This window comes from Fusarium falciforme, chromosome 7 (assembly GCF_026873545.1).
Source record: "Fusarium falciforme chromosome 7, complete sequence".
NCBI lineage: Eukaryota > Fungi > Ascomycota > Sordariomycetes > Hypocreales > Nectriaceae > Fusarium > Fusarium falciforme.
The window spans coordinates 2,689,231-2,712,545 of NC_070550.1; the positions used below are offsets into that span (position 1 = coordinate 2,689,231).

At 49.4% G+C, this 23,315-nt stretch overlaps 10 protein-coding genes across 10 annotated transcripts; 5 read left to right on the top strand and 5 right to left on the bottom strand.

Annotated features, from left to right (window-relative positions):
• Nucleotides 1–160: 160 nt before the first annotated feature.
• Nucleotides 161–2,200, bottom strand: NCS54_00947000 (Hypothetical protein; the record flags this gene model as incomplete). Its single annotated transcript, XM_053154818.1, has 1 exon — nucleotides 161–2,200. One exon carries the CDS (start codon nucleotides 2,198–2,200, stop codon nucleotides 161–163), a length of 2,040 nt encoding a protein of 679 aa, XP_053010793.1.
• Nucleotides 2,201–2,580: 380 nt separating this feature from the next.
• NCS54_00947100 (Hypothetical protein) lies at nucleotides 2,581–2,949 on the bottom strand (the record flags this gene model as incomplete). The annotated part of the gene is made up of 3 exons (XM_053154819.1): nucleotides 2,581–2,766; nucleotides 2,811–2,871; nucleotides 2,933–2,949. The coding sequence occupies 3 exons, from the start codon at nucleotides 2,947–2,949 to the stop codon at nucleotides 2,581–2,583; spliced, it is 264 nt and encodes an 87-aa protein (XP_053010794.1).
• A 386-nt stretch (nucleotides 2,950–3,335) lies between these two features.
• Nucleotides 3,336–4,426, top strand: NCS54_00947200 (Hypothetical protein; the record flags this gene model as incomplete). Its single annotated transcript, XM_053154820.1, has 5 exons — nucleotides 3,336–3,420; nucleotides 3,468–3,728; nucleotides 3,776–4,011; nucleotides 4,062–4,312; nucleotides 4,375–4,426. 5 exons carry the CDS (start codon nucleotides 3,336–3,338, stop codon nucleotides 4,424–4,426), a joined length of 885 nt encoding a protein of 294 aa, XP_053010795.1.
• Nucleotides 4,427–5,030: 604 nt separating this feature from the next.
• NCS54_00947300 (CHAT domain-containing protein) lies at nucleotides 5,031–6,296 on the top strand (the record flags this gene model as incomplete). The annotated part of the gene is made up of 2 exons (XM_053154821.1): nucleotides 5,031–5,039; nucleotides 5,064–6,296. 2 exons carry the CDS (start codon nucleotides 5,031–5,033, stop codon nucleotides 6,294–6,296), a joined length of 1,242 nt encoding a protein of 413 aa, XP_053010796.1.
• A 2,173-nt stretch (nucleotides 6,297–8,469) lies between these two features.
• Nucleotides 8,470–10,358, top strand: NCS54_00947400 (Hypothetical protein; the record flags this gene model as incomplete). Its single annotated transcript, XM_053154822.1, has 5 exons — nucleotides 8,470–8,637; nucleotides 8,703–8,796; nucleotides 8,844–9,097; nucleotides 9,149–9,244; nucleotides 9,297–10,358. The coding sequence occupies 5 exons, from the start codon at nucleotides 8,470–8,472 to the stop codon at nucleotides 10,356–10,358; spliced, it is 1,674 nt and encodes a 557-aa protein (XP_053010797.1).
• A 590-nt stretch (nucleotides 10,359–10,948) lies between these two features.
• NCS54_00947500 (Hypothetical protein) lies at nucleotides 10,949–11,381 on the bottom strand (the record flags this gene model as incomplete). Its single annotated transcript, XM_053154823.1, has 3 exons — nucleotides 10,949–11,011; nucleotides 11,065–11,170; nucleotides 11,287–11,381. 3 exons carry the CDS (start codon nucleotides 11,379–11,381, stop codon nucleotides 10,949–10,951), a joined length of 264 nt encoding a protein of 87 aa, XP_053010798.1.
• A 1,991-nt stretch (nucleotides 11,382–13,372) lies between these two features.
• Nucleotides 13,373–15,070, bottom strand: NCS54_00947600 (MFS domain-containing protein; the record flags this gene model as incomplete). Its single annotated transcript, XM_053154824.1, has 1 exon — nucleotides 13,373–15,070. One exon carries the CDS (start codon nucleotides 15,068–15,070, stop codon nucleotides 13,373–13,375), a length of 1,698 nt encoding a protein of 565 aa, XP_053010799.1.
• A 1,099-nt stretch (nucleotides 15,071–16,169) lies between these two features.
• Nucleotides 16,170–17,648, bottom strand: NCS54_00947700 (Sulfatase domain-containing protein; the record flags this gene model as incomplete). The annotated part of the gene is made up of 1 exon (XM_053154825.1): nucleotides 16,170–17,648. One exon carries the CDS (start codon nucleotides 17,646–17,648, stop codon nucleotides 16,170–16,172), a length of 1,479 nt encoding a protein of 492 aa, XP_053010800.1.
• Nucleotides 17,649–18,658: 1,010 nt separating this feature from the next.
• On the top strand, nucleotides 18,659–20,437 carry NCS54_00947800 (Hypothetical protein; the record flags this gene model as incomplete). Its single annotated transcript, XM_053154826.1, has 7 exons — nucleotides 18,659–19,097; nucleotides 19,151–19,229; nucleotides 19,280–19,487; nucleotides 19,538–19,672; nucleotides 19,724–19,937; nucleotides 19,997–20,302; nucleotides 20,352–20,437. The coding sequence occupies 7 exons, from the start codon at nucleotides 18,659–18,661 to the stop codon at nucleotides 20,435–20,437; spliced, it is 1,467 nt and encodes a 488-aa protein (XP_053010801.1).
• A 1,007-nt stretch (nucleotides 20,438–21,444) lies between these two features.
• NCS54_00947900 (Cupin-5 domain-containing protein) lies at nucleotides 21,445–22,038 on the top strand (the record flags this gene model as incomplete). Its single annotated transcript, XM_053154827.1, has 2 exons — nucleotides 21,445–21,916; nucleotides 21,971–22,038. The coding sequence occupies 2 exons, from the start codon at nucleotides 21,445–21,447 to the stop codon at nucleotides 22,036–22,038; spliced, it is 540 nt and encodes a 179-aa protein (XP_053010802.1).
• Nucleotides 22,039–23,315: the final 1,277 nt, after the last annotated feature.

Sequence of the window (23,315 nt, forward strand, 5' to 3'; positions counted from 1 at the left end):
ACAGGAGGTCTAGCCAGCAGTTGGCAGTTACCTGGAATAATTTCTAACCGCTAACATACACGCCCCCATTGTATCAAGTTCTGTCCTCCCTGTTGTGCCTCTTTGTCTCGCGTGGAATAATACTCATGTTGCTGGCTGTTGGCTAAGCGTTCATCCTTTTCTATGTAGTGAGAATGCGAATACGAAAATTCAATACCGCCCAGTCGTCAGACTCGTATTGTTGAGACCCTCCTCGGCTACTCCTGGCCTTGCGTCGGCCACAGATGTCTCCAATTGCAGGCAGTTCTAGAGACATGAATGAGGTAGGCTGGCGTGTTACAAAGACCTTGATAATCTCTTCGCACTGAGTTTCCCCTCTATCTTTCAGTTCTTGCGGAAACGTTATTTTCATCCCTTTGATCCACTTAGAACGGGAATCTGTACTGATGTTGGTCCTGGATGGTGGAAGAACCAAGTGGTCTCCTCCGAGCATGTTTTCGACTTCCCAGAAGACGTCTAGGTTATAAACATGGAGAGACAGGTTGTGGTCCTTTCCCCCTTCATTTCTCACCGCTAGACATAGGGCCGCGTTCTCTTTTATCTCCACTACACACTCTGGGTGGGAGCAAGGCGGGTGGAAAGGTCCATTGCGTAAACACCCTGGCAGAAAGGTTTTTCCTGACGACTCGTCGTGAAGCTGGACTTGGAATGACTCGACGAACTTCTGCGAGGGAGAGCTGCTAAAGAGATTCTTGACCATCTCATACCTGGTGAGATGCTCTATCACGTCCAAGAGAAATGACGGATCCTCTTCGAGGTCTGAAATAGGAGGTGGCAAGCCTGCTAGCAGTTTGTTCGACGCATCCCGGATTTCGTAAGTCTCCTTGGAAATGACGGTGACGTGGAATGTGGACAAGTCTCCAAGTGTTGTATCTCTCATGGCTACATTTAAGGATGGTCGTTCCTGAATAGCCGTTTTCCAAGTATGGTTGCTCTGTGATGGGACCTGAAGTCTGATAGGGTACTTTCGAAGTGATGAGTGACTGAGTGCTGTCGCCATCATACCGGAAGGATACAAGGCGCCTCTTGGAGATAAGGCGCTTCTTGGAGATACGGGGCTCAGCTCGGATACAAGTGGTCGAACTTTTGCCACCTCAAAAACCTCCTTGTCTGGTGTTGCGTCTTCCGACTGATCATGATCAACGGAACACAGAGTAAACTTGTCTCCCTCACAAACTCCATGTGCCTCACCAGCGTCTAAAAGTAGGAGTGGGCCATCTTTGATGATCGGAATGGGCGCCGCGTACAAATCGGCGGTAAGATCTTCAAAGAACCCAAGGCGTTTGTTTCCATAGAGCATAGGCTTCTGGTCGAGCAGCTTTCTCTCCCGGAATCTGGCGCATAGGTGGGCATAGATGTAGTGTGGCCTCCCCCCAACGCGGCCCATCTTGCAAAATGCCCTAAGTAGGAACCAGGACAAGATCCCGTGATACTTGTCCTTGGCGAAGATCTCCCCCGACAACTCTGACGGACCGCATGCGGCATATACGGTGTATCCGGTGGGATTGATGAGCCAGTTTATACGCATTGAAGCGCCACGTTTCGTCGAATAAGGAACTGAAGAATCAGCTGTGAGGGCAGCTGGCCACCGGAACGGGGGATATTTCTTGTCCACCTCTGAGTTGTAGGGGAGGCAGCGAGCAACTTCATCTTTGCGGACCACGCTTCCAGAATAGCAACAATCCAGCACAAGAGTGAGTTTTAAACCCTTATCCACAGCGGCTTTCAACAAGACGCCCAATTCTTGGCCGCGAAGATAACGGAAACCAGGTTTTTCTTTCTCGAAAAGAACAAGTGCCAGGTCACCGGTAGATGCATCAGGCTTGCGGTCGCCGTGGCATTCTGGTGTCACTGTAGTGCCATGTCCGGAAAAGTGTATGTAGACAAAGTCACCAGATGACGCTCGTGAGATTATGCTGTGGAGACTCAACAGGACGTTGCTGTAGGTAGGTAAAAAGGCTTCGTCTTCAGTGGGATAGCAAGACCCCGGGGCGATGGGGCTTGCGGTGAGTGTTTTGATGTCGAGGTTTTGTCGATGCTTTCGCAGACGCTCTTCCACTTCACGGACGTCATTTACACAGCCTTGGAGAGGTTGGCCCCGGTAACAGGCAATTCCAATCAAGAGCGCGTAGTGCGTGATTGGTGCAGGATCTGCGGACATCGTCTTGGTAGCGTGCTTGGTAGTATGAGCTGAAGGGACAAGAAAAGTGAGCGAGAGGAATTGTGGGCAAGCCCTCGGGAGATCAACTTAAAACTACACAACGCATGGTAGGGTAGTGCTAGCAGGTCTTTTGCAGAATTACGAGGTCGGCATTTTCAGCCTGAAATATTATGCATGTCTCATGCACAGAGACCTTTTGGGCACCTTTTGAGCTCGGTCAGTTACGCTGGTTGTCACTAGCACAGCCCCCATGATGCCATCTCTCTCAAAGCTAAGCTCGGTTATTTGATTCATGACAAGACAAGCTGTCGCGAACTGGTCCGCTTTGGGCGAACCAAGACAGATAATCACGAAAGAATTACAATAACATCGCCCCCTTCTCAGGCAGCCTTAATCACACTAATGTCGATCTCGCCGTTACCCAGCGGCTTTCCATTCTCTAAGCTCAGCGTGCACTTTCCAGGCGCTGGAAGCGTGGCAATCAAATAAGGCCCCAACCAACTTCCATTGGAGTCGCGAAGGCGCACTTTGTCTCCGACGTGAAGGCCACTCGTCTGCTCAAAAGCCTTTGTCAGCGAAACCCATATGACTGGTTAACGGGAATACGGACATCATAGCTGGCCACCCAAGGGCGCTTGCCGGCCTCAGTGAATTCGGGGCTTGGCGAACGACTTGAAGATTAGTTAGCATGCTCACAATCAGGAGAGACTGGGTGACTTATGTGGTGCTTACTCTTCAGAGTTAGTCATTGTGGGATTGAGGGCAATTTCCAATTCTTTTCCACTGCTCTGTCAACGTGTGGATGGTTATTGGCAAGCCCGAGAGCCCCTCAAGTATTTCTAGGCGCCCGGGGAACGTCCATTCGTAAGGTCAGCAAGGCAACCGTAGGCTTCACTTGGCAACTGAGCCGTCCAGCCACCAACATGCATCTGCAGCTGAAAAACAGCGCATACCGTTCGTGGCAACATCCCATTGGGCTCTGGTGGCCAACGAAGAATGCCTCACTTTCAACCTCGACATGACACGTCGAAAATGCACCGACTCAAAACAGTGCTGTGACTGCTACTGTGAGACAGTAATCTGCCATCTCCGTTACGTTACCTAGGTCTACTTCAAAAATAGCATCAGAGGAGCTATGATACCTTCTCGATCATGCCCACCTATTTTGCCTATTTGGGACGCATCACCATCTAGCAAAGCCCAGGCGGCTGGGCCTCAAAGTACTGAGTCTGCGCTAGTATCAGTGCAAAGGGCTAACAAGATGCAGTCGAGGATTACAAACCTGGGTACCCTCGTCTTACTGCGCTAGTCTCGTCCTACGATCGCTTCTTTATATGCCGCCGCTTTGATATGCTCCGATCACGGCTGCTACTCTTGAAACAAGACCAAATATCAGTCCTCGAGGAAAAGCTGAAGCAAATCGACGAGTCAGAACCCTGTCCTCTATTCCTTGGGAAATCTCGAATCGACAACAATCAGAGTAGAAAATCTGTTCTTGCAGATATTGACGCTCGTCTTGCCGAATATGGTTCGTACGCCCTCTACCCGGTTGCTTCCAATGCTCACGTTGGATAGACCAATTAGTAGAAAGAACTCAAAAAGCCCTGAGCTTAAACACGGCCGGGCAGAGAGATGTGGATAGTCTACAGAACTGGCTGAGGGGAACTGGATGTGTGGATAGGCAAGAAATCCGGTTTCTGGAGCATCGCAACGAGCTATCGTCTCTAGCCCTTACAAATGACAGCGCAATGATCAAGTTCGAGGTTTGGGTAGAAGACAAGCTCATTCGCTTCTCAGATCGCTTTCGGCAGGTGTGTATATACGCTTCACACGTTGTATTCACACGTTTACAGGAGGACAGAGCAGGTATCGAAGCGCCTCGTCGGATCCTAATGTCCACATCTACTCAGGGCCAGTCATCAGGAGGATTGCCAGGGCACTGATGCTGCTTCTCATCACGCTGCTCCTTATGATGCCTATAGTCATATGCAATCTTGTGGGCACCAACGCGGGAAGAATTCTCGTTGTCATATTCTCCACGATTTCGTATCTGGCCATTCTTGCTGAATTGACTAACACGAGAACTGTTGAGTTGATTGTCGCAGGCACGACGTACGTTATTCCACCAAGCATTAATTATGATGTTTAACTTCTGCTGACTTGCGTTAACATAGGTATGCTACTGTTCTAATCGTATTTGTGTCTGGTAGCGTTATGGATGGTTGAGGACTTCTGAGATGTGCAAAGAAAACCGAATGGGTCAGGATAATGAGCATGAATTTTCTGGATGGATTTATGTACATGATACATATGATACTCTTAGTTGAAAGAATATCCAGGGACAAATTCTGAGGTCCTTCATAGACTGACAGCCTCTCGGTTAGGCGAACCAATTTGCAAAGCAAACAGGGCTGCAAGGCGTGAATAAGGCAACCCAGCCTCCTCGGCCTGTCTCACCTGCTGAGGCGTTATCTTCCCCGCAGCATGGATGCCTAAATGGTACCGCGGTAAATCTCTCAAGTCTACCAACCACTCTGCCAAGCTCGGGCCGGATGCATGTTGCTATCACGCCCTTCTCACCCTTATTACGCAGCTTCTCTACCTTTTAGGGAAATCTTTAATCGTGATTTACCGGGTTTCGCCGAGAGAGAAAGTCATGTCCAGTTTGGACGAAGATATGTTACATATCTGCAACCTGTGAAACATGATTGTAACTCGGTATGAACGAAACGGACAACTTTCTGACTTTGAGAAGGCGCTTGATTGTTTTCGGTCGGCCATGTGCCAGCCAAATGCTTCTCGAATTGATCACTTGACTGCCGGGGCCACCATGCTGCAGGTTTGCCTTACTCATGCACACTAGCAGCATGCATTCGAGGCTGCAGAATTTGTCTTCCAACGGATGCCTAACCTTGCTCTGAGATCCCTTGACAATGAGGATAAACAACATCTCCTCGGCCTTATGGCCGAAGTGGCTTCTGACGGTGTGGCGGCGGCATTGTTTGCCGAGAAGGGATGCCTTGCTGCACTGAATCTGCTTGAGCAAGGCCGAGGCGTGTTGGCTGAGTCGATCGAAGCCATGAGAGTTGACATCATGCAGTTACAGGATCGTCATCCGGACATGGCGAAGGAATTTGTTCGCCTGCGGGATGAGTTGGAGGGCGATGACTCTGGCAGTGATCATGAGGATAGTCTTCCTCGGGGCGACCAACGTTACAAGACGGGTAAAGAATTCGACGAGCTGATTGAGGACATCCGAGCACTGCCAGAATTTTCAAGCTTTCTGGGGCCGCCCAGCGAATTTAAGATCCAAGGTGCGGCGGTGGATGGGCCACTTGTTATCATCAATATCAGCGAGTATCGCTGTGATGCACTCCTTGTTGAGAAGCACCAAACACGGGTCCTACCCTTGCCCAGCCTTCATAGGGAGGAGATTACAAATAAGGCCAAGAAAACAGATCTCGGCAATCACCAGATTCTTGAGTGGCTATGGGATACAGTGGCGAAACCGACTCTTGAAGCCCTTGGGCTCAACCGTACGCCTGCTGGGGGGAACTGGCCGCGTATCTGGTGGATTCCTACCGGTCCCCTGAGCAGATTTCCTCTCCACGCAGCAGGTCGTCACAGACAAGGGCTTGGAGAGACTGTTCTCGATAGGGTCGTTTCATCGTATAGCAGCTCCATCAAGGCCATCATCCATGGCCGTGCTCGTCGTCATGCATCCACCGACCCAAGCCAAGCGCTACTCGTCGCAGTGGAGAACACGCGAGGACAGGATCGATTACGATTTGCAACGCAAGAAGTAGCAGAGCTCCGCAAGATCTGCGAGAAAATGAAACTGACACCTGTAGAACCCATTCGGAAGAAGGAGAAACTCAAGGAGTGCCTGCAGAAGTGCAAGATCTTTCATTTCGCAGGCCATTGCTCGACAAACTACTACAACCCTCTCCATAGGCACCTATTCCTCGATGACGGGGATGCTAACCCTCTGCGTGTTGCGGATCTCCTGGACATCAACCTCCACGTAGTGACAGGACTTCCGACGAGGGGGCAGATACGAGTTCAAACGTGGGAGATAACGGCGGGGGTGGGTTGACCAGAAAACCTAAATTCTTGTATTCGGATGACGAAGATGACTTGGAGACAGGGCTCCTGAATTGGGTTCCCTATGTTCATTTTGGCGTGTAGAGGTGTACCCCTCTCCTGCAGGCAGTAGAGAGACCAACTGTGTTAGCATTGGGATATGATGCTATGATGTGTTGATATTGTGTTTCTTGATATAGTTGAAGCCCGGCCCTTGATGCGAGAACTGAGCCAAAAGAACAACAGGGTCGAGTGCTTCAACGACATAGACATGCCCTGATGGACGATTGAGAGGCACTTTAACAGATACTGCGACAATTTCAAAGACATGGGCACCATGCAGGCAGGCTTCTCCAGGGAAAGCACCTACAAGGATAAATTGTGGAGGTCTGTCACGATTGAGCTGAAAGTCGATGATGTTTGCAAGTCTAGCCATACTAGGGAGAGTTGCACAAAGTACCTGAGCACGGCTCTTGACTCTTGTGATTGTGGGAGGAGTAAGAAGCACGGTGGTAGAGTATCTAACAAATGTCTGCGCTGGATGGTTGATGCTAGTTAGTGTTTAAACTAGTTGCACGCTACAGTCTCGAGTCATATAATCTTCACGGCCACGAGGTAAGAAGCAAGCTCGTTTTGCCCGATCAACATCCCCAAAGACTACCCAGCCGGGGACGAGAAGACCAAACCTGATCGATCCACTCGGCTCTGGCTGCGAGTTTAGACTGCCCTCGCCTCTAACCGAGTGCCGAGATTAGCGCAGAGGTCTCCAGTGAGGATACTAGCGCATCTCTGTTCCCCAGACGCGGCATTATCACGGTCGAATTTGCAGGGATGTCGTGGGGACTTGGAGGAAATGGATCAGCGGAAACGATTCAAATGTCCGCCATCAAACGGGCATTAAGGTTTGGAAGGACCCATATTCGATCCGAGAATGGTGCAGAGTCTGCCTTGTCACTGAGTGTGGTGGAGAAGCGTCGAGGATGAAGCGTTCAGCTGCTGGCCTGCTTTTAAGGGAGAAGGTGTTTCCACTCCACCGTCTGAGTACGGTTTTGTGCAAGTGGCATTCCAGTCAATGCAACATTGACTTGATCCCTGAGTCATCTCACTCAGAAAGTGAGACACCCATAATGCTGCGCTATGGCTTACTTTTTCTCACTCACTCTGCTTGATGCCCTTCACAGGGCGATTTACGAGGGCAGGTTTGCAAGATGAATGAGGGTAGTCAACAAAACAGCCCTCTCCAAGGGCTGCTCTATTGCTGCAGCTTACCATCACCTGCTGCACCATACGGAGCACATCACCATGAGCAGAATACCCAATCCGGTGACTCGTACAGAGCACGGAGTCTGCCCATTGACAGCAACGCAGGCACAAGCCACAGCCAATCGACAGGGGCACATATATCAGATGTGCACTTTCCACAAAGCCGGGAACCTTCAAACTGGCGCAAGCCAACACACGAAGTTTATTTATTCATCGGCCGAGAGACACATCGTGAAAGAGGAGACCAGAAAAAATCGGAAATTATCTTCATCCTCGGTTAGGCGCTTGACAAAGTCCGGTTCAGCCACGAAGCATGTGGCTTGCCCTAGCAAAGGGGGCGGGGGGCCAGTTGATTCCGCCGTGTGTCATGGGTTTGTTTTTAAGCTTATTATGCTTATTATCGCTTCAGAGTTTTTAACTATGCGCATCACGCGGTGATTTCTGGGTTCAAAGGGAGCATGGCCAGCTGAATGAGGGTCTCGACGGCACGGTAGTTGTGGTCTCGGTCCTGGATAGACCCTCAGTCGTCTTGGCATTTGACGCTGCCAAGCCTTTGTTCACCGAAGCATGACCAACGTTTTTGATCCCTTTTCTGGCCTCTCGGGGACCAAAAGAAGCTGTGGCGGTGTCCAGGGGTCAGGAACCTGTGTCTAGACTGGTGGGTTAAAACGCCATTAATCTCTAGCAGCCCTCGCTTCGCTTGATCTTCCCTCTTGTGGGCGCATTCCGCCTTACAGGGCTGGTCGGCCATTGGGAGACTATCGATTCTGTGCTTATCGTGGCGGCGTGCTAGACGCGCCACGATGTTCAGCTCGCTGGATCTGGTGGCTACCTCGCTTGGGGATAAGACTTCAGTTGTCCCTGAGATTTTTTTGCAAAGTGGTACGGCAAGTTCTCAACGTCTTCAGACAGACACCGGCAAGATGAAGTTTTCACTCATTTTGATGCCCTTGATGCTGCTCGGGGATGTCGTCTCCGCGCAGAGCAGTTTGAACGACATTTGCACTGGTAGCGCCAACTCGGGCTGCAAGGCGACTATCACGGTACCCAACGGCTTCAAGGTCATTACGACGAGAAAGAGGTTCGAGAAGGTATGTCTTCTAACGTAGCGGAGCCTAACTGATACGAGGAGCGTCTACTAACGTCCAAGGGACAGAAAAACCCGTGCAAGACCAAGAAAACGATCACCGTCAAATGTGGCACAAAGACAAATCCCAACAAGACATGCAAAAAAACCCAATGCGTAAAGGGTAAGGCCTCTCCAAACATATTAGCAACCGCATGCTCACGCTGGTAGGCATCGATGTTTACTACAAGAACGTCCCTACGAGCCTCCAAATCACCTACGTCAAGATCAACGTCTGCAACAAGATCCGTCAAGTCCTCGGCAAGACACTCGGCGACAAGTTCCTCAAGGCCAGAGATCCCATCTGCAACTGCTTCAGCAAGCTGCGCACCTTGAACAGTCAGGGCAAGTTTACATCTTCTTCGGCGGGTAACTTTGACTTGGGCAACAACTACTACCTCGACCAGGCTCAGGACTTGCAGAAGGTACGGCTCTCTATTCTCTCTCTCCAATACCTTCTTGCTGATTAAGCCTAGTGTAACACCAATGGAGGTCTCAAGTATGGGCATAACAGGGTGGCCACCGTGAACAAACTCAAGGCAAACGGCTGGGCTGTCGCCTTTGGCGCTGATGTGTGTATCTCTATCCCTCATCTAGGACATTCAGTCACTAAGAGTAGTCCAGCTGGAGCTTCCGACTTTCCGGGCCATGATTTCCGTGATCCACCCCTGCCGTGCTACGGGCGTCTGCGACTCCAACCTAATCTACGCCGTCTTCAACAACTACGTCATCGCCTCATACCGAATCCTCCTCGGCCCCATCATCCCCGTCCAGAACCGCTGGAGAGATAGTCTCGTTGGGCTTGAAAAGTCCACTGGTTACGTTCTGAATCAAACAGACAATGTCGCTGAAGCCTTCTACGACATCTACTCGACCCTCAACAATTACAGACACTACATTTGCGGCGAGCTCAACTACTGTGAGGGCAATCGTTTCCATATCAACAAGTTCATGGGAAATGTCGACAATGTGATGAGTATGACTTACAGCCTCATCCAGGCCAGTCAGCCCCTTGCTGGCCACAACGCCAAGGTCACTAGTCTATTGGGCGACGTGAACACACTCAGGTCAAACTGGGCCAAGGTCCCAACAGCCAACGAGATGGTCAACAAGATCAAGAACAACGAGATAAAGGTGGCCAAGGACGTTTTCAAGTTCATGCCCGTCGTGCAGGAAATGCCAACCACTGCCAAGAAAGTCACTACTGAGCTTGGCCCTCTGAAGTCGTTTGTCAACCAATATCTTGCGGGTTCGGAGAACCTCCATGATCTTATCACCAGCATGTTGGAGATTGACTGGGAGAAGGACCATCAGGAAGAGTTTGGCAACGACCAATACGGCGTCTATGTGCGCAACGGGCTCATCTCCATCCAGGGCAACCTCAACGAGGCCCTAGCCGAGGCCGTCAAGGTCTACTTCTGGCTTATCCGGGCTGTCGACTCCCAGCTCGAGGACTTTACTCTTACAAATGGCCGCTGGAGAATGGAGACTGGCACCACGCCTTACCAACGATGGACAACTCTGCACATGGACATGCCCTGCACAAAGATCACTAAGACTCCGTACAAGAGCAAAGGCCTGAGCAAGTTGTCCAACTCTCACCGGGTCTACTGGAAGTGTCCCTTCGGACCTCATGACACTCATTATCCCATGGTTCACGTTCCCTACATGAGGATGTACGAATGAGTGGAATGAAAGCTATGGAGACTGTGTAATTTCAAGCCTTCTTCGTCTTTCATCTTCTGTGTACTCTTACTGTCTCTTGTTCATCGTCTTAGAACGTAGCTATTTACATTATAATTGCATTAACTGAACCGACTGTGGCTGTAGAGACAATTGCGACCGCGGTATTCAGGCTTGTGGAACTATGACTTGATGTTCTCCCTGCTCTCAATAAACGGTTGTTCACTTGCCCTAGAGGCTGCCGTGGCCAATTGCAGCAGTGTAGGCATTGTGCTGTCCATAGGTCTCAATCACAGCTGCGCCCATGCCCATGTAGCAAAATAAAAGCACTTCTTTCACGCCGCCCCCAAAAGTCTAATGAGCGTGTGGTTTAATAGCTAACAAGTGATAGTCACTTGCAGAGAAGGGGACTTATGCCTACTACAAGCTGAGGAGGGACCTTGATGCACTAGAGTGTCCCACTCCTGAGATTCACTGTCCATGCCCATGACCAGAACGCAAATGAAAGACATAGTCATGCTAAAAACAACCCCTTCTGTCTGTTTCCATCGAGAAGTCCATGGGGCGTATTCGTCCAAGTTCAATGAGTATTCTCACAGCCCAAGGTCCTCGGAGCCTCGGCAGCAAGTCCAGCATTCACCCTGCTGGCTGGCATACTACATACTTGTTAGCGCTGTAACCTACTAGAATTGGTCACGAATTGTCATACCCATCCCTCAGGACATTGAATCTCATCCGAGGCGCAAAGAAGCCAGCAAATATCAGTCTTGGCCAGCCTGCCCTTCGTAGGCGACTCGCCGACCTTGACTCGAAGGCTAAAAAAGTATGTTAGTTCCAAGACAGAATAATAAGTCATGCCAACAAGTCCTGGCGAAAGACTGCCTGAGAAGCGGTGGCATGGCAACGGGGGAAGAGAAGGTGAGGGACTAACGTGATCTCGCTATGAGAGTTTCGAGGCTGGGTAGACCATGGCATGGCAATGGCGCCGGTGGCGAGGCTTAGAATGGCAGCAGTGGAGAACTTCATGATGAATGTTGGTGGGCAAGTAGTTTGCTTGATGAGATGATGGAGCTGTGAAGAGTGAAGAGTGTAAACCCACAGGCCTGATGGAGATGAATATATATACTACTGAATCTCGCTAGAAAGACGATACACCTCTATGTCTCGGGACCACTGTTCCGTCGGACTGACTATTGTGTCTGTGATCTGCGTCTTCGAGCAGGCCAAGTTGGTTGCGAAAAGGCAAGAGCCCGAAGACATTCGGACCGAAGTGTGTATCCGACCCCGCAGTGCAGCTTGACGATTGTTCTGAGCCACAAGCTCGAGGCAGGCGCACAAAGAAGGAAGTAGCAGAAAGACATTTACTCGAGGAAGAGTGTTGGTGGACGGAGGGAGGTCGTCCACATATGGCGAGCACGACAGATGTTACACAGAGACAACTGCAGGTCGCCGTTTTCCGTAACTTTGAATCATGATCATCGGTTTCTACAGACTTGTTCGCATTGATTTGTCTCTAATGAGAATAAAATATGGCTAGTGTATGGGCAAGAGCAGGCCATGGCTGGCTGTCTTGAATCGAAACCATATCTTTGAAACTGAGTCAGAGTCGGTTTCCTAGATCAGGGGCTTCAACTAGTCCTGTCTTTGTGCTTTTCAATATCACTGGGGCAAAGGGACAGTGAGGCGCTTGTCCCACGCAACGGTATGGCAAGCCACCAGCTAACTCCCACACTCTGGAGCGTTGCATGCATTGCAAGAGACAGAAGATGCAGTGCAACTCAGCAGACGTCCCACCTCCACTCATAGGAGTACGGGAATCTGGGACGACATCATGACTTTTCAATCTCCTGAACCACAACAGTCCGAAGGTGTGGCAGCATCTGTCCCAAGGTAAGACGATGACAACTTCACTCACAAATGGGCATCTGCACAACAACCCCGATACAACCGTGGGATAGACTTTGACGAAGATCCGAAACTGCCGCGCCGAGGTTCCGATGCTTCGCATCTCGGTGTGTCTCCTGTGGCCATTCACTTGACAACCACGAGCAACGGGTGACACCTGGTGCAGGTGGTACAGAGTACAGTATGGTGGTACGGGGGGTATCCGTTGCTGTGTCTACGTGTAACTTCCCCTCTTGAGACAGAAAAGAATTGGTAGTGGGTGGAAGGAGTTGGGAACCCGAAAACAAGACTGAGCGCGCCCGGTGGATCTCGGAGATAGGGTGTATCTGTCCCGAGCCCTTAGGACCCGGTACTTGGATAGAATCGTAGAGACAAGATCATGGTGAGGTTATGAGACATGCTCCTTGAGAGGGTTGGCTAGCTACATTCCGCCCATTCAGTGGAAACGGCACGGCCCGTTGTCAGTTTCATAACATGTTCGAGATCAGCCACAAATTATGTAGCAACATGTACATGACTTTATCTCGTCCTGTTTCTCGCGTCACTGAATAGCCAAGGAGGGTACTACTGGCTGTGAGGGCTTATGTGCTCTCCAAGTGACACAAAGCATGCCTGCCACGGTTTCGCTTTGTATCGAGGCTCAGGGGTCAACTGCTCCTGGGCTACATGAGAATCAGGAGCGAATCATGTTGTCCTCATGGAGTAGAATAGTGTCACGCAATGCCGCCTACGTAATCAAGTATAAGGAAGTTCTTTCGGAACCCAAAACAAGGCAAAATTCTTGTCCCTAACAATTCCTTGGCTAATAATTCTACCTATAGGGCCCAAAAGCCAAGCACTAACCTCTAGAAAGCCTCATAAGAGCTTAAAGCTGTCGAGGCCGAGCTGTAGGTAGCTTGGACCTTAGATCGAGGGTGACAAGATTAAACTCTTCCCACCCAACCCACACGCGCCATTCTCGCAAATCCGCCAGACCGATTAATGCCTCCATTTAACTATTGTTTTTTTTTAGCCTTTGATCAGTTAGAGTGGGGACAAATATGTGATGAGTGTATCACAAATAAGGCAGCCAGAGCCGCGTAGGAGACAGTGGTATGGACACGTTAGTTGACTCACCTATCAAAGAAAAAGTCCAAGCGCTTATTGCCCTGATCATTCGTGTTGTTGAGATAGTTTGCCTTCTCCTGCGTCGACAGGCTATTCCACTTGGTCCTCTTGGACTTGTTGCGGTAGGTATAGTATCCCTTAGCAAAGGCATACGCGAAGATTGTTCCGACAGTGATAGCCACCAAGTTCTTATTTCCGCGGTGATAGAGAGGTTTATCATCCTCACGGTAAATGTTGGAAGATGCAATTCCGGACAATTGGATCGTGATGTTGTACAAAGCAGCGCTGATTGCTCGAGTTCGGACCGAGTTGGAAAGTCGAGAGCACCAGCCGACTTGAGCTGCGTGGACGGATGGCTGACCGATGATGAGGAATGCCAGGGCGTATTGAGCCCAGTGCGACAGGCTTTGGACCGAGGTGTACTCGACGATGAGTAGAGGCAGGACCCAGAGTTGAGCAAGTAGACCAAACAATGCGATCTGGTGGAACTTTTCAGTGAGGAATGTGATCCAGAGCATGTTGATAGCCGCAAAGACGGTCGCAGGAATTGTGAGGAGAGTCGTGTTGAATGTGCTAAAACCAAGAGCCTTCAGAGACAAAGTGAGGTAGGTCTTTGGAGGCGAAGTAGGAATCTCGAATAGAATACCAATGGCGTAGACAGGCCAGAGATCGTAGTCCTTGAGGCTCCTCCAAAGCATGCCAGCTGTGATTGGCTCTCGGTTGTGCATGCCAGACTTGGATGGATCGTCACGGAGGACGCGATTGACGATGATCTTCTCTTCGCGTTCGGTATAGTAGCCCGCAGGATTCCACCACGTCTTGGTTTGTGTAGGTCCGGGAACGAGGAAGAGGAAGCTCAGGACACCGATGACCAGACTGATCAGGGCTTCCAAGAGAAACAGCCATCGCCAGCCTGCTCTACCGGCAACACCACGCATGTGCAAGATGCCGTAGGCCATAAATGAGGCAACGACTCCAGACATAGAGTCGACAAACCAGAACAAAGCAAGGCGGATGGGCATCTCGGTCTTCTTATAAAAGTAAGAGAGGTACAGAATGGAATCAGGGATGAAACCACCCATGAAGAGTCCAATAAAGAATCGACAGGCGAAAAAGCCGGCGCGGTTGTGCATAAAGAATTGTCCGCCAGAAGCAAGACTCCAGAGGATGATTTGAACAGGGATCCAGCGATCCGGGCCAAGCCACTTGCCAACCATCTGAGATGGAATTTCCGCAATAAGAAAGCCAACGCGGTACATATTCTGCGCATTGTTGTAGTCGTTGGTGTTGATGTTGAGATCATCAAGCAGATTATCAGCAGCAGCATTGCCGAGATTGCCTCGATCGATGTTGAGACCAAAGAACATGACAAGAATCCAGACAAAAATCTTGAGGTCCGTCTTTCGCCGAACAGCTTGTTCCTCGCGATATGTCCATCTCTCGCTTGGGTCGAAGCGATGAAAGTTCTCATACTCGGGAGGCGGTTGATAAAACTGTGCGAGGTCGGGATCGTCAAAAACGCTTCGCTCGGTGGCGATGGCGTCGAGGTCGGCAGGTTTGTTGTGGCGAGTCAGTGCCTCCCAGAAGCCGATGTTTCTGCTAGTGTCTTGAGGTTCCGCTAGATCGGTCCATGCATCTTTGGAAGCATCGACTTGGAAAGATGGCGTCTTGGAGACCTCAGTAACATGATTTGGGTCACTCATTGTGGACAAGAAGCCTCTGATGGCTGTAATGTGAACTCGAAAGTTGATTGAAGAGAGGAATGAGCTTGCTGTTAGTTATCTTGAAAAGCAACCATCCATTTTGTTATATACGTCTTTTTAGCCACCTGAGCGAATCGACTTACACATGTTGCTCAACCCGCTCTGCAAAGATAAAGAGCCTCACTTCAACGTGCTACTGCGTACAGATGATGTGACCACTCCAAGTGGTGCTACTACCGCTGTCAATCTGCAGCCGGTCCCTAGGCTAAATGAAAGCCACCAATTCAAGGTTGTTCCTTCTTAGTGCTCGGCACCGATGATCCGAAAAGCTATCACGACATCATGGGGGCGGATGAGGTTCCACTAGGTAGCTAGCTAACCCCCAACGCTCACTTCCGCATCTGGAATGACGCTCCGAATATGTGCCTCTGCGGGGTCAACCTTCGGATTTAGGGCTGTTGTAGAGATACAGGTTTCTGGGAACCTTTTGGGTCCTTTCTGGGATGGCTCATTTGGGTATACATAAGGCTTGCACGTATCCAGAAGCATAAATTTCGCCATTCTGATGATCAAGCACCATTCCGCGTTTAGAACAGAAGAAATATTCCACCAATGAGATCTGGCCGGAGCGTTCTTCATGTTAGGGATCTATCGGGGATAGGTAGCATTCGCCGTGAACTGAGCCTGAGCTGGTGAACTCAGATCCATGATTTTCACCAGGGTAGAACTCAAACCCCGACTCCCCGATGGCCGAGTCCCGTACGCAGCGCCCTTGACGAGTTGAGGAAAACTGGTTATTCTTCCTGCATGCTCATGGTTGTACTGGTTGCATGACTGCCCGTGGTTGACTCGCTCCATGTGATAGGATGGTTAAAAGAAAACGCCAATGTGTCTTGATTTTGCACAAGTTTTATACTCCACGATGAGAAGGATCTTACATAGAGGCAACACAGGCGCGTTGTACCGTATGGTATAGGTCCTCAATCTTCAACACAGTTACCTAACGTTAACAATCATGCCAAGAACTCGAGCAAGATGGAGCACCCTTTAGCGATGCTCATTATGATCATGTTCAGTAGTTTGATAAATGAAGGTATAGCTAATCTCTAGCTCCAGCTATGCCAAAGGGCAAGTTCTTGTACTTTGGTACATCACCTCTGTTTGTCTCAGGATGCTCGATGTCCAGATCCCACTTATCTGGGACTTCCAAACCGGCATCAAGATGATGCTTGTTCAACAAAATAGAGATTCCGTCCCGGTAAAGCCAAGGGTCATTTGTCCTTCGCTGCCAATCTTCCAGCCTGCCCCTCAGCTCTTCCAATATCTCTTGGTGGTCAGGACTCTTGACTAGGTTCGTAACTTCTTGAGGGTCATTGTCCAAGTCATAAAGTTCTTCGGGTGGGCGGAAAAAGTAGTCTTTGAGCTTCCTCTGCCCAATCTTCTTTGGACTCTCTTCTGCGTTCCGAATATCTTCCCAAGTCAAAGATCCATAAATATCGTTGGCGAATGGGAAATCCAATCTCCATGCAATATTGCGGTGGTACTTGTATCGACGGGTTCGGATGAAGCGAGTGGGCCAGTAGTTGGTTGATTCATGAAAGGTGTGAGATCCAAAGACGTGGTCCCAATCGGCAAGATCCTTGACTTCATGGAGAACTTGGAGAAACGAGCGACCGGATAGCTGTTTCTTGGCTTCTTGTGAAGCTTGACCCAAAGCCCAGTCCAGGATGGTAGGTAGGATATCGACGTATGACACCAGGTTGGTGTTGACAGAAGACTTGGAGCCTGGCTGCCGTATGATGAGTGGCAATCGAACTCCTGCATCGTACAAAGTCGTCTTTGAGTTCATAAACGGAGGTCCGTTGTCGCTCATAAAAATGACGAGCGTATCCTTAGCAAACCCAGCAACTTCCAGTTCTTTGAGTATAAAGCCGATTCCCTGATCCAATCGGCTAATAGCCTCGGCGTATTCTGCCAGCTCCTGTCTGGCTCCAGGGGTATCCGATAGAAACTCAGGAACAACGATATCCTCAGGCCGGTACTTAACGCTTTGGATCCGTTCATCGACAGGCTCATCGTTACCAAAGCCCCCACGAGTGCGATCTCGATGAGGATCGTGATATCCGACGGTCAACACAAATGGTCTGCCATCTTTCTGAGAAGCCTCAAAGAATCCCTTGGCTCGCTGAGCAGACCACCAAACATCCCTCGTCAGACTCTCAGCTCGCCATTCCCATGGATAAACAGCATCGGGTCCCACGTGAACTTTGCCAATGATACCAGTTCTGACTCCGTTTTTGGCCAGGAGAGCAGGACCAGACTCAATGTGATCAAAAGTCATGAAATGGTGTTTTCCACTGTTGAGGCCATATTGCCCGTTTTGGTGAGTGTGCAGCCCAGTGTAGATGGTGGAGCGGCTTCCGCTGCACGAAGCAGTGCTGGCGAAAGCGTTGTCGAACCTGACACCCTCGGAGGCAAGCTTGTCGATGTTTGGGGTCTTGGTGTAGGGATTTCCGTAGCAGCCCAGCTGTTTTCCGAGGTCGTCAGCAACCAGCAGCAGGACATTCTTCGCCGCCATATTGAATGATGGGGACCAGATGCTGACGATCAACTTTGGGAGTTGGACTGTTGTGAGGAGCAAGCAAGATTTTCTCCTAGGAACTCATGACTTTGGGCTCAGAAACTCGGTCTTGATGCGCAGATCGGCCTGTCGTTAGTGATTGCGTGATGAACAAGAATATGTCGCCACAGGAGAGTATCCTAGTTCGCCTTTTAGACAAATATTGATGCGATGCGCAATCCACGTTTAAACGTGCCGGATATCCGTGATTATGAATCTCGCTTCAACTCGTAACTCTTCGTGTATGTCACTCCAACTTCTACTGAGAGCGGAACCGGCCCGTCGGCAGCTATCGACGAAGCGCACCAGTAGGAGGGAGGATGAGGATTGCGACATCCTTAGTATCGTTGGAGATAACACGGCTGTAACCAAGGCCGGCTTTTCTTGGTGAAAACGGCTTCGCGAGGCCAGGGGGTAGGGGATTCAGAACAAGTTAATAGAAATAACAGAATGGAAATTTCGGTCCGACCGTTGGACCCTGTCATCGCCGGGACGGAAGTGCGCGTTAGCGGCAGGCCTAAGAGTGATTCCGTAACTTCAGTCCATGTACCGATACATCATGTCTCCTTCCTACACTGCCGGGTCGTCCTTATGGAGGGCAACAAGATGTTAGCAGCAGGATCTAGTGTCGGCCGAGTGCGAGGGCCCGAGATGGTATCATTACTGTTTGCTGTGGCGTTTAGACGCTATCAAAGGATCCTTGTCGGCATCCAGTAGCAACTCAAAGACATTCCCAAAAAGGAATTCTCACCGGCAATATCGGCAAGTCCTTATCATGTCGAAAGGGATTAGGCAAACAAGCGCATGTCGTGATCATCGTGAACTTGTCAATCGTGGTTCCTCAAGGAAAGGATTTGGGCAGTCAGGTTAATGTGAAGACAGGTAGGTGGAAATGTCGAGATGGCTATATAATTGAAACCGTGGCTCAGAATGATAATTGAAATGCAACATCAATTTTCGTCTTGAATATGAAAGCGTTTCTCGTTACCTCTTTGCTCTCAGCCCTTTGGGCAAATGCCCAACTGATTGGTCCCGTCGGTCCAACAACAGCCTTGTCACAGAAGACACGCGAGTGCAGCATTCTAGACTACGGAGCTGTCAACGACAACTCGACTGATGTGGCAGACTCTATTGAGAAAGCTTTCAAGACTTGTGTTCTACCTCATCCCGGAAGCCGTCTCATTGTGCCTGACGGAAAGTACTTGATCAAGCGCTCGGTTGTGCTTTCGAACGGCACAAATTGGGCACTCCAACTTGATGGCCTTATTACGCTTGCTTATGGCGGTAATTGGACTGTCGATCGTGAGTTGATATTGCAAGGTTTTGCGGGAGTCGGGCCGCTGAACGCAACTATCAATGGTGAAGGTGACGGCCAGTTCTTGCAGAATGGACTCACCATTATCAACCGTACGTACCTCATCTCTGGGCTTTATATTTCGCTGTCTAACCAGCATTACTAGCCGTCGACTTTGAATTCTACTCCAGTAATGGAAAGGGCGCCATTCGAGGCCAGGGATATATCTATAGAAACTTAGCAGAGTACGTCACCCTTATCGACTCCAAAAGCCCGAGACTCACATCTACTCAAGCACGTTCCGCCCAAGGCTCGTCAGACTCATTTCACCCATCGACACTGCCGTCCACGACATCATTCTCGTTGACAGCCCCAAGTTCCACATCGTCTTTGACTTTGCCGAAAACCTCGAGGTGTACCATTTGACAATCCGCGGGGCTAACTTGGGCTCCTACGATGGAGTTGACGTTGTTGGTACAAACTACTGGGTCCACGACATTGAAGTAGGTATTTCTTCCTTCAGACAAGACGTTCAGGGCGCTCATTGTGATAGGTTACCAACCGAGACGAGTGCGTATCTGTCAAGAGCCCTTCCAACCATGCACTCATTGAGAACCTGGTTTGTAACCAAGCTGGTTCTGGTATCTCGATTGGCAGTCTTAACGTGTCTGCATCTATCGCCAACATAGTAAGCAATTTCTCACTTGGTATGTTATCGAATATTGTCTTACTGTCGTAGCACGCGCGGAACATCAACATCATCCAGGGCAATAATATAGCTTTCATCAAAACCTATCCAGGAGGCTCTGGTCATGTCACCAACATAACCTTTGAGAACTTCCGATCCAAGGCATCACTTTATGGTCTAGATATCAATCAGTATTGGCAGAATACCTTTGAGCCCGATACAGGAGCTGTGGCTTTGAGCAATCTTGTCTTCAAAAACTTTTCTGGTATGTGATGCCACAAAACTGTCAAAATGGTTGTAAGCTGACTATCAACTACCTACCAGGATCTGTCGCTGATGGAGCAAAACGGCCTCCCCTATTCTTGAGTGCCAATGACTTGTCCTTTGCCACCAATGTAACAGTTGAGGACTTCAGCATTTGGACCGAATCTGGAACTTCCGTCGTCAATAAGATCAGTAACGTCTATGGCCATGGCGATGACTCATACGGAGAGGCAGATAGAATTAAGTCACTTGCTTCTGGCCAGTCACCTACGCCCTATACTAGTACCTACACGGTCACTGCAACGCCTTCAGGTTGGACTGCTCCATCGTTTCCCACTTGGGCTGCAGCAAGCACAGGATACGGAAGTGAGTCGGTCATAAGTGCTTTTACGGGAGAACGCTAACAACAACATAGCTGATGTACCTATTCCTGTCTATACACCGGCTGCTCTCTGGAAGCCTAATGGTGATTACGAAAAACATTATTGGGGTTCCTTCTAGGTTTTGAAAACCTAGTAGTAAACTTGATGGGTTTATTAGCAATGGTCACACGGGCACAGTATGTTGAGCGTTGCGATCGATGACGATACTCTGAGGACGAGTATATTTGGAAACTGAAAGGAGATAACGGCATGGCTGAGTAGATGAAGAGCGTAGCTCAAGGGGCTGTTCGTTCAAGTATTAATGCTGTATGAAGCGAGATATGATACTGGGAAGTAACCTCTTGCCTGTTGATCCAATTCCTATTGATCCTTGAGCGGCCCTTCCTGTGACTTCTTTTGTACTCTCGGGTGGCCTGTAGGATAAGCAGAAACACTTCACCAAGATGCGCATGAATGAAGGACAAGAATCTAGCAATGGTTGTGATATTTGCCATGGTGGAACGCGTTGTATCTTTAATCAGGGGTTTGTGCTATTGAGCGTAAAATGATGTATTCGAGGATTAGTGCGTTACATTCAAGTCTTATTTACAACAATCAAGCAGTGAATGAAGGTGGGTATCATATCGATCTATCTCCTTAATTGTTCAGTGTACTATCTTCGGCGGCTTCATGTTGACCAAGCAGACAGTAATAGGGCACCTCCTAGCGCGTATGATGCTAAGCGTACAGAATGTCTCACTCTTTCGCTATCGTATATCGCTATACACACAGTTGTACATGAAGTCAATACACATAAACACATATACGCTGCAGTGGCCCAGGTCTATGGTCAGCATCGCTTTGCACTAAACCAAATCCTCCTTACTAAACAGATCCGGCGCAGCCGGTGCTGACGCGCTGACGACGGTGAGAGTCTCGCTTTCTGCAGTCATGTCGCGTCGTAATCTCTAGCTAATTACTGCAATACGTCATTGTGCTGACATTTGTCATCGTCATTATTAAAGAGAGACGATCTCTGCTTCTAGCCCGCGCTTTTCTCAAATGTTTTTATTTCAGTGGCTTTCCTGCGCTTCGATATTGTTATTTCTTCACTCATAGCTACAGTGAACAAGAATTCGTATAACCATGCGTTTGTCACTGGCATTGTTTGGCCTGCCTCTTCGCCTGGCCTTTGCCGTCCCCGAGAACATCCAGCCACGAACAGAAAGCAGCGTCAATCTCGCCGAATGTCATTCAGCGAAAGAAGTCATCAAGCTACTGGATATGCAGCCCTCGGCCGAAAAGGGCTACTTTGTCGAAACCTTCCGAGACACAGCAGTCACAGCTAACAATCGCTCTGCCAGCACCGCCATCTACTACTTGCTTGAAGGAAATTCAGGCTTCTCTCTTTGGCACAAGTTGGACGCTGCAGAGGTTTGGCACTATTATGCCGGAGCACCTCTCGAGCTTTACCAGTCTCACAACGATGGAAGCTGTGTCAAGACGAACCTGATGGGACCGGATATCTTCAAGGGACAGAGGCCGCAAGTTGTGGTTGAAGAGGGAGAGTGGCAGAGAGCTCGCAGTTTGGGCAAGTGGACACTTGTTGGCACTACAGGTAAGAGGAAGCAAGCATGATGTATACCCGAGAAGCTGAAATTGACATTTTTAGTTGCCCCAGGATTTGACCCCAACGGAGAGGTGCTTCAGACAGAGAGCTGGGAGCCACAAGGCTGTTAAAAGAGTTTCTGAGTATTTGGCTCAACATGGACGGGATGCATATTCTTGCTCTATGTTTCCTCTTTACGTTATGTCAACCATGAATGGAATGAGGGTAGATATTGAGGATGCTACTTTGACCCGTTTCGAAGGCGTCGCGAAGTACAGAGCAGGAGTACGTACAAGAGAGGTGAAATAAAATAGGTACATTTTTTTCTTTCAACCCATATTTAGCTGAGTTCCCCAACCTCATGCATCACACCAGAGGTCCTACTGCCTTGCCACTTAAACCGGCTTAGTCTCCAGATCCCGCAGACCCTTATTCTCATCATCAATGGTGGAGATGATGGACTCAAGATCAGTATGACTAGTGATCTCGAACAGTGTCTTGTGAGGTTCCTTGTAGAGGTAGAACTTGCCGCTCAAAATCTGAAACACAGACATACGGGGTCTCCTATACCCAGGCTCAGAGAAGAGAGGCCTGACAAAACCTTGAATGCCGTGCTGAAAGACCAGCTCAGCTACTTCGCCATCTGCACCCCATATTCTGTCGTGGCCCATGTCGCGGTAGTCGTTTGTCCAGTTGTGTGGGGGTTTGAGTTGTGCTCAACTAGTCAGTAGAGAACGATAGAGTAGATGGAAGGAGAAGTACTCCTCCGAGTACAGTGACGCATTTGCCATTAGAAATTTCCAGCACGTCGCTCATCATGGTAAATAGAGGTTGTGAACGAAATCAAAAAGAGAATAATATGCCCAGAGAGGTTGAGAGGAGCAGACGAGCGGAGAGTGAAGATGGAGACTTGGGAAATCCTCGAATGGTATAGGTTAGTGGGCATATAAAGATGGCGTCTAGATCGTCAAACTCCACCGACGTCAGTGGTGGCTTTGGATTGAAAGTCTGAGCGCAATTAGATACATGTGATGATGGATCGCTGGAGAGCTATCCATTTGCAGATATCCCCAGCTGTGAACTTGGTGACGCCTCCAGAAGATGCTGCGCAGACGTTATCAAATATTTGTTCCCATCCATCCTAACTATTCGCTGCCAAACTCCATTCCATCTGAGAAGTGCAATCTCAGTAAAAAGAAAGGGTACCTATAAGTGAGGTGAAATATCAAAAAGTTAGATCGTAACTTTTTTTTTTCTTTTTCGTTTCTGTTGTTTTGTTTTTTTATGGCGCCTGGTCAGCGGTGGTCGGTTCATCCGCCCGTTGGCTCATGTGGGCCCCTCTGGAGTTTTGCTCCTCGGGGGCCCGTGGCCCCGCATGAGCCAAACGGACAGGGAAGAGAGTTTGGTT